Genomic DNA, 14,234 nt, shown 5'->3' with positions numbered 1-14,234 from the left:
TTGATTAGGGACTTTGAAGCTCTGTAATAAGCGCTGAAATGCTTGTATGCAGCTAAACTGAGCATTACAAAAAAAGTTGCCTCCTCTAGTTGGTAAAAGTCTTTTCAATTTTTGTTTTCAGACGTGGTTGAGCTGAGCTTTAATATGAGTAGGAGGCTCAGCAACACATGCAGTTTTAGCATCTAAGTAAGTGTTAGTTGACTAGTTTGTTTCTCCTCTCCTGCCACTTTATCTTTGTGTTTCTCTCTCTGCCTCCGCCTCCCCTCATATCTCTCTACTGTTATTTCTTAAAGTATAGCCGGTGCTTTGAAAATCTGCACTGTGTGAGCTTTTACTTTATCAATGATTGACATCTCAGAGTACATAGACCTCAACTGATTTCTCCAACCTGCTGTGTCATTGCTGTGGGCTCGTTGCCCTGGTGGTGGTAGGGCCAATTCAGTTTGTATTCATTTGCTCAAGGTGTGCATTCATCATGGTCAGCATTACACAATCTCTCTCTCTCACACACACACACACATCTACACACACACTGCAGTAAACGCAGGGCACAGGCTTGAATGGAGGCATAATTAATGACTTCCACTAACAGAGAAGGAGAGTTTAACCATTTCGCAACTCAGCATTGAGTTTCAGGTAGATTACAAAGAACATTTTCACCAAATTAAGCTTAAGAGCTAGATTACAGTTATACCTTTGTCAGGTACAATGCAAGATAGATTAATTACAATGCAAGATTAGACTATAGTCATGGAAAATATATTGGAATAATCAAAACACAGCAGTAAAAGTGACATTAGTACAGTCTCAAGTTCAGCATAAAATAAATCCTAAAATAGATACCTGAAAGTCTGGACAGTCTTAAATAAATAAATAAAAACAATCCATCTTTTGAAAATGGAAATCAGACCTGGATCCTTTGTTGGGTACATGCATTTGTAAATGTACGGTGTAATAGTATCTGCAGCAACAGGTGGGAAAGGGAGGAGAAAAGAGACTTTGTTTTAAAATGTATGAGGTAGTTTTTCAGGTTTTGCAGTGACCTGTGAAAACATTACCAATAAATTACGCATCACCAAGGAACAAAATTTTGTAATTGCTTAATGAGATACACCTCGTAAAATCAGAGGAGGAACAATTCTTATGTGTTTTTGTCAGTGGATTTTCCCTGTCACTGAAAGATGGTATGAACTGAGTCATTTGCAGAAGCTGTCTGAACTCTGGTGTTTTTACAGGAGAGTGCAGTCCTTTAACATGCAAAAGTGTTTGATTTCCCAGTGCAACACTGGCAAGCTTTCCTTTCAACAAAATCTCCTGTATCTGAATTTCAAAATTCTGCTCAATGTGCTGACATCTGGCCAGTTGACATGGTTGTTTCTACATACTGGGATTATGAAAAGATAAATTAAGAAAAGTGACTCCCAAAAGTATTCTTGAGAAACAGCTAAAAGAAACATTGTCAGCCATCTTAACTGAAATGTCTCATATTTTAAAGTCAATCTTCTTTTGTCAACCTTTCTTTTTGTTGAGAATATTAAGGCTAATACTGTATGGTATGAAATGACTTTGAGATGGTAAACCTTGTAAGTGGTTTAGTGTAATGTGTTTCTGCATGAACTATAATGGGGGGAGGGGAGTGGGGGGCATCCAGAAACCTCCAGTACGCTGATGTTTGTGTTCTTTGTTGTTTTGGATGACTTCAGAGGATGATGGTTAAAGGGAGGGAAGTGTTTAATCCTGTTTGTCTGTTCGTATGATGTGGTCTATAATACCCAAATGCATACATCTGATATGTTACTGTTCTAAGTGCTACTTTAATTAATAGAAAAGGTGGATCAGCAAGTCTGATTGGCACAAATACAATTGATCACACTGACTCATTAGAAAAATGGACATTTTAAAAGAACTTAACTTATGCAAAAATATTTGGAACATACCAATACACCCCGGAGCACAAAGCAATAACAAAGGAAGGCATTTTTTCCTTTCATGGGACATTGGGAGATTCATGGGAGTTTCAGTGAGTAAATGTCAGTCCTCTCTTACACAGTTGTGTAAGTTTGTTGTTCAACTTGAAAATTTTGAGAAAAGTCATGCAGTTGTTCAGTAAATTAACAATTTTTGTGCATATTTATTTTCTTTCAGGTTGAATATGTGTATGTGAATGACTGTTCCTGTGTGTGTGTCTTTATCAGTCTGTGTGATTATTCTTCCTTCTCTGCCTGTGTGCTCCTATATATCTGCCTGCCTGGCAACCTATGTCTGTGTTTCTCTGTTTGTGTGCTAATGCATGTTTCTCTTTCCTTTCCCAGCAATTCGTTTTGGCCGAATGCCTCAGGCTGAGAAGGAGAAACTGCTGGCTGAGTTCTCGTCTGACATGGAGCACATGCACCCAGAGGCAGCAGATCTGAGGGCTCTGGCCCGGCATCTGTACGAGGCCTATCTGAAATACTTCCCCCTCACCAAGGCCAAGGCCAGGGCCATCCTCTCTGGGAAGACTGGAGACAATGCGGTAAGCAGCACTGTCTCACTGCCTTCTACTTCGCTTTTATTTATTTACATTTATTAAGAGAGGAGTCTGAATCTTGTCTGCATCAGCCTTTTACTATTACTTACTTATTACTAGTATTGAACTTTGTGTTAGATTTCACAGTAGAGTAAATGTACGTTGCGTTCACTCAGCAGTTCACGTAACGTGGTGACTGCATTCCTTTGAGAAGTTATTTTCAGTGTGCATTTGGCCTCAGTTATCTTTGGATTCCAGAGAAACATCAACCGTATCATCAACAGTCACTGTACATCCTCGCCCTGCTCTGATCTGAGCTGCTGGACCAGTTGCTCCGTGCTGTCAGCTTTTTCTCCACCATAATTGAGATGTACAGTGCATGTTTGATCTACATTACATCTACATACTAAACAGGCTAAGCAAAAATCTACACAATCTCATTCTACCAAAGATCAGATAGAGGACATAAAAATCCTTCTTGACAATATGAAAATGATATATATAGTGACTCACACAACCATAATGTCACGAATATGTGTGCATATTTTTGTATGTATATAAATCTCCCACATGCAGCTTTAAGTTTTAAGTGAAACAAGCAGCTGCTTAGGGAAAAACTATGGTAGACAATACAAGTTTGAACTGAGGGAGTTCAGAAGCTTTATGTTGAGGTAGTTAAAGTTTTTAGAATCACTGCATATTAGAATTTTTCGCCTTGGTTGCCCTCATGTTACCACACTCAGTTTAGTTCAGGCAATATTGCTGCTCCAACAAGCGGATTGACTGGTTTCTACACGTCTTGGCTGTTAGAAAATATCTCAGATTACAGTGGTCAAGCTGTGAAACGGGATGACGTGTCCTCTCAGCAGCCTGAAATACATTAATGGCTTCAACATTCCAACTCAAAAATTCAAACTAATTTATAAAGACATTTGGTAATTTATACAAGTGCACTGTAGGAGAATGTTTTGGCAGAAAGCATGAAAATGTGAGATATCATCTGTTTCTGTGTTTTTGTGCTTAAGGTTTTGAGATATTGAATCTCAGTATTCAAAAGAGACCTAATCAGGAAATCCACATCAAGTCAACTGTATGTGACAGACTGAACTTGGAAAACTGCACTGAATATTCTGTAATGATCCACAGTGCATCTGTCACAGTGATCTAGCTTTTAATGAGTGACACAATACTCTGATGAAAGATTAAAGGTTAAGAACAATTTAACCAAAAACATGTGTGACGTCTACCTAGGAACACATGTAGTTATGTATAAAATCTGCTAAGATAAATGCAAAGCTTTCATTAAACTTCTTGTAGCGCAGTGTGTGGTGGAGCATTTAACTACTTAAGTGTTGACTCTCACAAATCAAGATCAGTTGGGAGACAAGTACTTCCTTTGTGCCAATACCATAATTTAGAAATACTTTATTACAATTAAAGTTCCTGTGCTATGGTACAGTACTTGAAATGTTACTTTCCATCACTGGATCACCAGCATATTAACTTTCAATATACAGAAGAATGAAGAATAACATCTTGCTTTGCAAATATGTTCAATGTGTGCTGATAACTCATTCTGAAAGTAAAATCTGATAAATGCAAACCCGATAAACTTGCATTTAAAAAAAAATGTTTTGGATTTAAAGAAACATTTATAATTATTATTATTGGTTCTATATTTCATAGAGCATCTTGGGTTTTGCTTCTGTTTCAGTTAAGTTGAGGCTCAAGGCTGCTTCACATCTCTTTTGTCAGCTTGTTATGACTGTTCCTCGGAGTGATAGCAGATGTCACTGAATCATGTTTGTTTGAAGGAGCTCTTGGTTATTTACTTAAGTCACAGCAAACCTCCTAAAACAACTTGGAAATCAAGGGAATCAATGATTTTAGCTTTTTAAAAATTATTTATTTATTTATTTTTTCCTGAATATTAAAATAAATATATCATTCAGGGCCATGATATAAGTTGATGCTCTTTACATTTACATCAGCGCTTGCAGTTATTTTTAGTAATTGTTATTTTTAGTAATTTTTTGTTATTTACTAAATTGGTTTGTAAAAAAGGATGACTGTGATGTTTCTGTGCAATATACATGTTACTAGTCCAGGGTTATGGACCAGTAAGAAGCAAACCACTTTGGATATAAGCAGCAGTTATGAAGCAGCTCAGTAATGTCTGTTGTATAGCAGCATCAGTTTGTTAAGACTAGCTAACATTAGCCAGACTGTGGCAGCAAGGGTGTGTTTTAATGCTTGTGAACTAAGCTTTTCATTTCCAAGAGACAGAATGTGCTATTTCCTGTCTTTTTTTAAAAGTTGGCTTCATTTTAAATTATTTTTATTTTAGAATAAACGCTGCGTATTGATGAATAGATTCTTGCACAGGCAGCACTTAAAACACGAACCAAAAAAGCTGACACAGTTCCTCTAGCAACATTTTATTTAATTCAGTCACACGGGAAATAATTGTTCTTTTCATGACTTTCTGTAAGTCCCTGTTGGACATCTCATTATTCATTTTTGCTGCCATGAAAAAGGAAGATTTCAGTGTATGAATGGTACTATTCATCTTTCAGGCCGCTGCATGTCTTTGCCAGTGTTTTACCAAACAGTAAGCTTGACTTTAACTCAGTTAAGCTTCATTTACCTGGAAATGGTGCTTTTGTCTGCCTCAACCTGCAGCTAAGAGTTATTTGCCCATCAGACATACGAGATGTGCAGTGTTTGCTTTTGCAGGTGATGAATGAGCCATGACCAAAGTGCAAAGACAGTATATGTGATTACATCTGTAGCTCACATGTCCTCAGGAGCCCTATGAGGAGCTGACCCTGTTTCTCTTTTTCTTCATTTTTTCCCCCCTGCCTGTCTCCTCTGCTCTCTTCCAACCTACTCTACCCGCTCTGTATTACTCCCACAAATCTTTCTTCGTCCATGTTCTTTCCTTTCTACCTGCAGCCTTTTGTCGTCCATGACATGAAGACTCTAATGGAAGGAGAGCAGTTTTTTAATTACAGGCATATGCCCATCCAGGAGCACCAGCAGCAGACCTCTGCCCTTACAGCTGGACACGGAGGTTGGTAGCGCCAGCGTACTGTGTGAAATAGTACTCTCAGTCGTGATTTTTTTTGTATTATTTTTTTTCTATCATTTTTTATTAATCTACCAATATCATCTGACAATCAAACGAAAATTGCTGTTTCATTTCACATTATTCACTTTTTAAATCTTTGAAAAAAAAAAACGGAGGTGGGTGGTGAATTGAAATGTGGGGGGAGAGAGTGCAGGCAACGTTGATATGCATCAGAAATGATAATCATAAGACATACTTTGTGTGTAAACAGCACTGTATTCCTCAGTACAATGCCCTTTTTTTGCATGCAAGATCATTTGATGTAGTCAACAGATCAAAGCCAGTAATAAAGAAACAGATTTTTATACTCATTTTTTGAGTCAGGCAAAGTGCACGTGCTGCTTGTTGATATCATCCCACAGTCTTACGTTCCTTGTTGAATGAGCTTTAAATTACTGGCTGCTGGTTGCAGTGAAGATGTTTTGAAACACTGCTGGGGTTGGTCTAGTTTCTTTTTTTAAATCTGCCTCATCAGAGACAAATGTTTTTTTTCTATGCACATTTTATATAACTTCAGGGGTCACAGGAGTTCACATGGGGTCAGAGTGTGGTGTTTTGGGAATGACCAGCATCAGTGGACAGGGACCAAGGGACACTGTGGAGCTACGTTTCTTCCACAGCTGTCAGTCACGCTCTGCTGAAGCAGTGAGAGAAGTGACAGAGTTCGCCAAGAGTATCCCCGGCTTTGTTGATCTGGATCTAAACGATCAGGTGAGGTACAGTTTCTTCAGCTGCTCATCCATTGTTTGATTTTTGTCATGAGGCGGTGACAGTTTTAAAAACCAGCAATTGTTTTCCTGAGGATCTAATTTACATCCCCTCAAACCTTTACCCTTTTCTAAGGTAACTTTGCTGAAGTATGGTGTGATAGAGGTCTTGATCATCATGATGGCACCTCTGATGAACAAAGACGGGACCCTGATCTCCTACGGACAGATCTTCATGACGCGGGAGTTCCTCAAGAGTCTCAGGAAACCTTTCTGTCAAATGATGGAACCAAAGTTTGAGTTCTCCGTTAAGTTCAACACGCTGGAGCTGGACGACAGCGACATGGCACTGTTTCTGGCTGTCATTATCCTCAGTGGGGGTGAGGGGCTCTTTTTGTTCTGTTATTGTTTTGGGGTTTTTTTTCAGTAATAGGCGGTAATACGAGTTTTTTCTGTCAGTTTCTGTAAGGGTTTAACAAACTAGATATGTGTTAGCCACCATGTTAGTGAGCTTTGGAGTCTTTGGAGTTAAGTTGCTTCGTACACCTACGAGCCATGTGGCCCTTGTGTCAGGTGAAACATGAAACTTTCGCATCTCCCAGATGAATAAATGTAAATGTAAGTCTTTTCCAGTGTTTATTCTATGAACTTCTCATGAGGTCACTCTGAATCTGTTTCAAATGGAGACAATAAGAGACCCATTTAAGCTTAGCTTCACTTGTTTTGTCTTTTTTTGCCATTATTTATTATTTCTGTTGAAAGTACTTGGAGGAGGAAGCATGAAAGTTTTTGGGCTCCATTACTCTAATGACTTAATAGTAAAATAAACAAATGATTTACAATCCAAACTTTTAATGCCTGTGTAACAGCAAACCAAACTGACCTGTGGACCCATCTCTTCTCCCGCTTACTTTGATATTTCTGAACAGGTCCAGACTATTTGGTCTAATATTGCTGGTTTGCATGCGGCTACTTGATAAAAGCCTGGCCTTGAACCTGATCAGGATTAAAATCTGACATCTAAGTCAATTATTAACTTAGATGACCAAGATTATGGCTTTAAATAAAGATAAGCAGGCTTTTGTAAATAGCAACAATAATTCAGGTAGGTCTGATAAAAAGGGACAGCTAAATTAAATGATTTTCACCATTCATGGAAATGTTGCCTTATTAAGTACTAAATGTTTAGTTATTTATGTCTCAATCTCATTTGAATTTTTAACACATATATTTCTTCTCTTATGGATCTTTGACTCTTTTTTTATTCCTTTCTTCACACTGTTTCAATGTGCTTCACTGTCTCTGTAACCCATCCAGACCGTCCAGGCCTACTGAATGTGAAGCCCATCGAGCAGCTTCAGGAAACAGTGCTTCATTCGCTGGAGCTGCAGCTGAAGCTAAACCACCCAGACTCTCTGCAGCTTTTTGCCAAGCTGCTGCAGAAGATGACCGACCTGCGTCAAATTGTCACGGACCACGTCCACCTCATGCAGCTGCTGAAGAAGACTGAGGTGGACATGTGCTTACACCCACTGCTGCAGGAGATCATGAAGGACTTGTATTAAAATTTAACAGGAGAAGAGGACAAAAAAGTGGGAAGAAAAATAAAAGATTTTATTTTTAAAATCACGAGTTGAGATTAAGCACTTTGTGCTTCTGATGTGTTGAAAAAAGGGAGGTAGCCAGCCAGAAAGGCTGGCTGACTGAAATGGAGAAAGAGATGGGGGAAGAACAGGGAAAGAGAAATCAAGGAAAGAAAGACAGAATGTGAGTGTTAGATCTTGTCTAGACAGCAGCATGTGAATAACTTGCGGTGCACAGTCATTTAGCCTCTGCTGAGCCTGGACGTTTTGGTATGAGTAGGCTGCCAACTTAAATACGAAACTACCACCTATTACACCAATCAGGATGAGCGTCTATGACTAACTGAAAGAGTGGGGACTTTCTTATTGGCAAGCTCAAGCATAAAATTGTGAATGCTCAACACAGCCTGCTTCAAGTGCCTTAAGGAGAAATGTATCACTGTGAATATTGTACACCTTGTGCCACACAGTACAGTATGTGTTGTTCATGTGCAGCTTATCTACGTTGCGTTACAACCGTCATAGGCAGCAGCAGTTTGTAATGTGCTTCAATACCTCTGTGAACACGCACAACAAATGCGTGAATGCTCACGTATACACACACACACAAACAAACAAACAAATACTCAGACAGTGATTTAATATTTTGGCATCAGGGTGAAGGTGCTATCTGTTTTTAATCAGCTTTATCCAAAGACAGAAATCAGATTATTGCCTGTAACATATTTTAGTCGCTCTCACCTACAAAAACTGTGACAAAGTGTGAAGCCAACAAAAGGCACATTGCCATGATGATGTCAGCTCTTCGTTGAAAAATGAAAAGGTATATCATGCCTATAAGATTGATGTTTCACTTTGTTGTGAAATGAATGATGTATAAAAAATATTATATATATATTATACATAGATAATGTATAATATACTGTATATTCCCTTGTATTATTTTCATATGGATGTCGTCAAATTTGGCTTTTCATCCTCAGTTGTTTTATTTCAAAAAAATTCTTGAAAAACTGGTTGAATTATAATTTTTACCATGAAATTATTTTGTATCTATGCAAAGTGTCTACTGTGTCTGATCAATCAGATGTTTTTTTTTTTTTGGGGGGGGGGGGGGGGGGGCGCTGTGCAGACAAAGGGACTGGATAAATACCGCTGAGGGAAAAGAAGAAATTTGTTGTAAATAAAATATTTTCTAACTTTTTATTTGAAATCTGTCTCTTGCTTGAAACCATACAAGTGTGCTTGCACGTACCGTCAAAATCATTTTCCAAATTGTCTTCCTTGAAAGCATTCTAGTCACCCGAACTCTTGGAAATCTGTTTTACAGTCATTACATCAGCTGTCCTCAGTGTCTCTTACCCAACACACGCACACCCTGTTGAAACGATTGCAACATCTGAACTCTGCTGAACCATGCCGGAAGACCAAAGTCTGTGGATACGGATTTGATCAGCAGACAGGGAGGTGTTTTTTATTTTTTTAAGTTTAATGTTTTTTCGACATGTTGCTTTTTTTGAGGGGGCATCACCTTTTGTCCCTTTTTTCTGACAGATCAATCTACAGAGAGACCTGAAAAAAAAAAAACATAGGCTAGAGTGGGGATAGCGTGCAACATCAAGGTCAGAGCCAGAGTCAAACTCATGACATCACACTTCAGTCCACAGAGACATCAGGTCACCTCAACACACAACACAGGTTCATTTACACAGAGCTTTTCTATTGTTTGGCTCTTTCCCAAGTTACAAGTCATGCTGTACACGACAGCATGTCTTCTTCCTCATTCACAGAACACACTTTTCTTCAAATAGGAGATTTAGACTCAGTGAAATCCACCATGGGGACTAAGCTCTGCAAATCATAGGATAAGCTGAAATTAGATATGAGTCTTTGGAAGCCATTGGACCTATAAGCCGCATTAACAATACTTAGGTAATGTGTACAGAAATTATGCTGTACATGTGTATTACTCAATGTGAGATGTGTATCTGTAATAGTAATAATAATAAAAAATAAATACTTTGTGTGACTATGAGGTGTATGATGTTTTGATTAAAAAAGATTTGGGCCTTTGCATAACTAAAATATAATTATATGGTTTTATCATCTCTTAAGGTGATACTAGCAAACAGTTTACACATCCAGCAGACACTGAGCAACATCATAATTTGTTTGGAGTCAGCTGTAAGTCCAATATTCACTCTCACTTTTAGCTCAGTTTTCTTCTCCACCAACTCCACCACAGAAAGATTTCACTTTGTTCACCAGTTGGTCTCTAACTTCTAACTTTTTCGTGGGGACAGGCACCAGACAGTGGGTTTTTAAAGGTTATTCATTGAAAACAGCTGCCTGCTGTGTTGGGAAATGAGACTAAGAGAGCAGGGAGTGCGAACCAAAACAGCAAAATTACACAGGAAAACCAAAACAAGAAGCTAAAAGAAGTTAAGCTCTGTAGATCTGATGTGAAATGAAAAACTGTGTAAAACTTCTGTGGATCTGTTACTACAATTAACCCCTTTGCCATTCAAGTAGTCATGTACCCCTTTGTCAATAGAAAAATAGTGAGTATATCCACTTCAAAGCATCAGTTATGATTCTTTTAAGATTTATGCTTGTATTTTTTTTTAATCAACAGGTTGTTTTAAATTTAAATATGTAAAAAATTCAGTGTCAGAAATCCTTTTTTGACATTTCCACACGAGGCTCTGGCTCTTCATCGGGTGTTCCCACCCAGGATGCAACATTATACTCCCTTTTGCTCTTCATTTGATTCATCTGAAACACATCATCAGATATTACAACATTATTTGTAACTGGGAGGGTGTGAGGGTCAAAAGACTTCCTGTTACCCCAGAGCAAAACTGGGCCACTTTATATTTCTGCTCCACTACATTTCAGAGGGACATTTGTAGTTTTCACTCCACATTGTTCCATTACAAATAAGGATTTTACAAATAAAACATCAGATGAGCTCCTAAAATATGAAGCATTGTAATATAGAGCAGTACAACAACAGTAAAATGTTGCTCCCGTGTTAATTTGTCAGTGATATCAATTCAGTAACATAATATGTAGTAGAATAACACTCACAGGGGCAATTTTTCTGCACCAGTTTTACTCCTGATACTTCTATTTTGTGAATTCTGTTTACAATACTTTTCAAAACAGGAATTGTACTTGTAGCAGAGTATTTTACAATATATTGCCACTTTTACCTATGTAAATTATAGGAATACTTCTTCCACCACTGTCTCGGGGGCTCCTTTTCTTCTTCTTCTTTAGAACAGAAAGATCTGATCTGGAAAAAGAGGAATGTGTGTGCAAGTTGTAAAAAAGGAGAGAAGATGAGGAGGACAAGGAGAAAGCCAGGCATGAGTGCTGAGAGAATAGCTGGAAGAACGTGAGAAAGTAGCAGAGTAAAGGAGAAGTTTGGCCCCTAAAAATAAGCCTTTGAATTGGCAGATGATGGTGGGGGGTTTCTGGCTTGGGGCCGGATGGTCCTCTTGGATGGCTGATGATGATGGTAATTAAATATGTTCTTTATGTCGAGTCAGCATATCCTCACTTTGTTATGGCCAGTCTCTGCTGACCGAACACTGCCAAGATTCCTGAGCTAATCTGCCAAATAATTTTCAGAAAGTATATTTCTGCTGTTGTCTGTCCACACAGAGCCAAGTCCAAAGATAGCGTTTGTGATTTACACAAGGAAGTTTTGTTTTCGTTTGAGTTCCTTCAGAAACAGCAGCTTCGTTTTTTTATTCCCTTTTGTTTTAGTATCAGAGAGGAATTTTCACTCCCACCAGTGTGTGATACCTGATATGTGTGTGTGTGTGAGTGCCCTTGTACAAGCCTGAAGTGATACACCTGCCACTGTAAGACGAATATAGCTCGCAAGAAATAGTTTTGTTTAATCTGGTGTTTACAAAGAAAACACCTCAGGAATTTATATTAAGGCACTTTATGTTCTTGAAGGCTCCGCCAGAAAACATTTTAGACTTTCACTGGCAAGATTGTAAGTTCAACCCTGTTATAAAGAGGGAGTGAGTTCCTATTCCTATTGTAAAACAATTATTACAGTTCTATAATGTGATAAAACAAGGGTTGATATGTCAACATTGTGCATCAGCATTATTTCAGTATTTCACCATCAGTGTTTATTTCAGTTTTTTTATTGTACTTAACTAAGATCAGAAATGTACACACTCACCAGGTAGAGGGTTCGTGTTCCTACTGTAACTGGTGCAGTTATATAATATCATAAATCTGGGTTCCTCGTGCATTCTTAGAATTTGTTTGGAACTTTACAGCTTTGCGGTTCTTTGTGATGTTTGGCCACGTCAGTTATTCTAAGGTTTGGATTGTTTTATGTGCCTGTTTGCGTCTGCTCTTTGGGGGTTTTGTACGTATTGTGTGCTTCTTTTAAAGTGTACCATCAACCTGCACAGAGGCGGCAGGTGAAATACATTTACATTATACAATTAATATGTGTTGTCCCTGGTGAATAAATAAAATAAAGGTAAAAGAAAATGATTTGACAGAGCATTGGATTGGATTTGTGGATAGTCTGATGTAGCCCAACATGAAACCACACAGTAATCTTGATATGAAAGCATGCATAAGAGTAATAACATTCTGTAGCAACAACGTAGACATGTCTCGTGATTTGAAATGCCACTGTGAGCTTCCACCCACCAACATTTTTCAGACAATGCAACTTTGATTTTGACTGACACGGGTTACACCGCATCACTTTACCTTTGTCAGCTGGATTTTTTCCAGGTGATTCATTCATTGGAAAGTTGGTGCAATACTGTGAGATGTGACCCGGTTTGTCTCAGATGATGACTCAGATGAGGATATTGTTACTGAACATACGTACATAAATTCCAGATTTGTCTGATTGAGTGAAAGGACTAATAGTTTAAGTCTTATTTTAAGTCTTAATTCTAATATATTAATATAATATATTCATAATTTCTTTTAAAAATACAACAAAAATAAACTATTATGTGAATAAATTGACGGGAGCTGCCAGAAGTTGTTATTGAAATTTGAAATGAGAAAAATGCAACTGCTTTCATTTTAAAGTAGTTTCACATTTTGGGAAACAAACTACAAAGCCACAGTCAGGTGTCGTAAGCTTAGCATAATGACAGAGTTAGCCTGGCTTTGTCAGAAGGCAACAAAATCCACCTACCCTTCGGTTTTTGCCGGGGCTGAACTTGAGAAAACATGTTAATTAGTGAACTTTAGAGGGAAATTTTGTCGTTGGACAGAGCCAGGCTGTTTCCAGTATTTGTGCTAAATTGGGCTGACAGTCATTTGATTCCAGTCCCATATTTAAAGGACAGATATGAGAGTGGTATTGAGCTTCTCATGTAACTCTCACCAAGAGAGTGAATAAGCGTATTTCCTACAATGCCAAATTACTCTTTTAAACCTCAGCTCAACCTCAGCTCCAGCTGGTAACTGCCAGTTTTTGTGCTTTCTGTCTCACTGTGGAAGAGTCTTTAAGTTTTAAACCCTTTCCCACAGACTACCTATGCTGACCATTTTGCCCATGTACTTTCCAAAACAGGCAAAAAGCGGCTTCGGGAAGAGCTTGACACTGCCAGCAAAAAGGCTTGGACTTCAGTATCTTCTCCAAGCTGAGCAAGATTCAGGTTGGAAATACTAATCTGGAGTCTAAAGAGACACAGCATCTTCTAGTTTTCATCTTTTCAGTTTGTGTGTTTACTGTGCTTATCTACAGTGTATGGCTATAATGACGATGAGGCCTTAAGATGGGTCAGAGTGACCTGTGTCTTCTCAGCCTGTAGATTAATATTTTTTTCCAAGAGTTCCAGTGACAAAGCACAACAACACTAGCTCTGGAGTTTTAGTCTGTCTCCCTGAGACTCCCACAAAGTCTTGGCAGAGGTCAAGGCCACGTCTATAGTCCACCGGCTGAGGATTCATCAACTGAGATGTTTTGTAACAATGCATATTACCCTGCTGGAGGTTTGTTTTGTTAACTAGAATTGTTTCCACATGAAAATTCTGCAGACAGATGCACTTGTCTGATAACCGATTGGATTACAATGCACTTTATTTCAGATAGAGAACATAAATGGATTCTTCTGGGCCAATCCTGATAAGTAATAGAAACTCACAGCTTTGGTGTTCAGTTTAGCAGTGCAGTGTCTCCCTCTGCAGGCTGAAACATGCACTGAGCCTCACAGCAGGGGGATTTTCCTCGACCAGAGCCAAACCAAACTGTGTTACGCTTTGGTGACCTGACCACACATCCTCTCCACAGCTGCTGATTC

General features: G+C 38.5%; 1 protein-coding gene across 5 annotated transcripts in view; it reads left to right on the top strand.

The window, feature by feature from the left end:
* pparg (peroxisome proliferator-activated receptor gamma) overlaps nt 1-9,858 on the top strand; it is a 35,817-nt gene extending 25,959 nt beyond the window's left edge. For all 5 annotated transcript variants that reach the window (XM_041035094.1, XM_041035093.1, XM_041035091.1 and 2 more), the window contains exons 5-9: nt 2,313-2,512; nt 5,462-5,579; nt 6,154-6,347; nt 6,480-6,723; nt 7,661-9,858. In XM_041035094.1, the coding sequence (XP_040891028.1) occupies nt 2,313-2,512; nt 5,462-5,579; nt 6,154-6,347; nt 6,480-6,723; nt 7,661-7,908 (1,004 nt within the window). In that variant the 3' untranslated portion in view covers nt 7,909-9,858. The remainder of the gene's footprint in view (nt 1-2,312; nt 2,513-5,461; nt 5,580-6,153; nt 6,348-6,479; nt 6,724-7,660) is intronic.
* Nucleotides 9,859-14,234: the final 4,376 nt, after the last annotated feature.

The sequence above is a fragment of the Toxotes jaculatrix genome, chromosome 3, assembly GCF_017976425.1.
Source record: "Toxotes jaculatrix isolate fToxJac2 chromosome 3, fToxJac2.pri, whole genome shotgun sequence".
Lineage (NCBI taxonomy): Eukaryota > Metazoa > Chordata > Actinopteri > Toxotidae > Toxotes > Toxotes jaculatrix.
The sequence above is the reverse complement of the archived record's forward strand: the minus strand, read 5'-3'. Positions and strand labels throughout refer to the sequence as shown.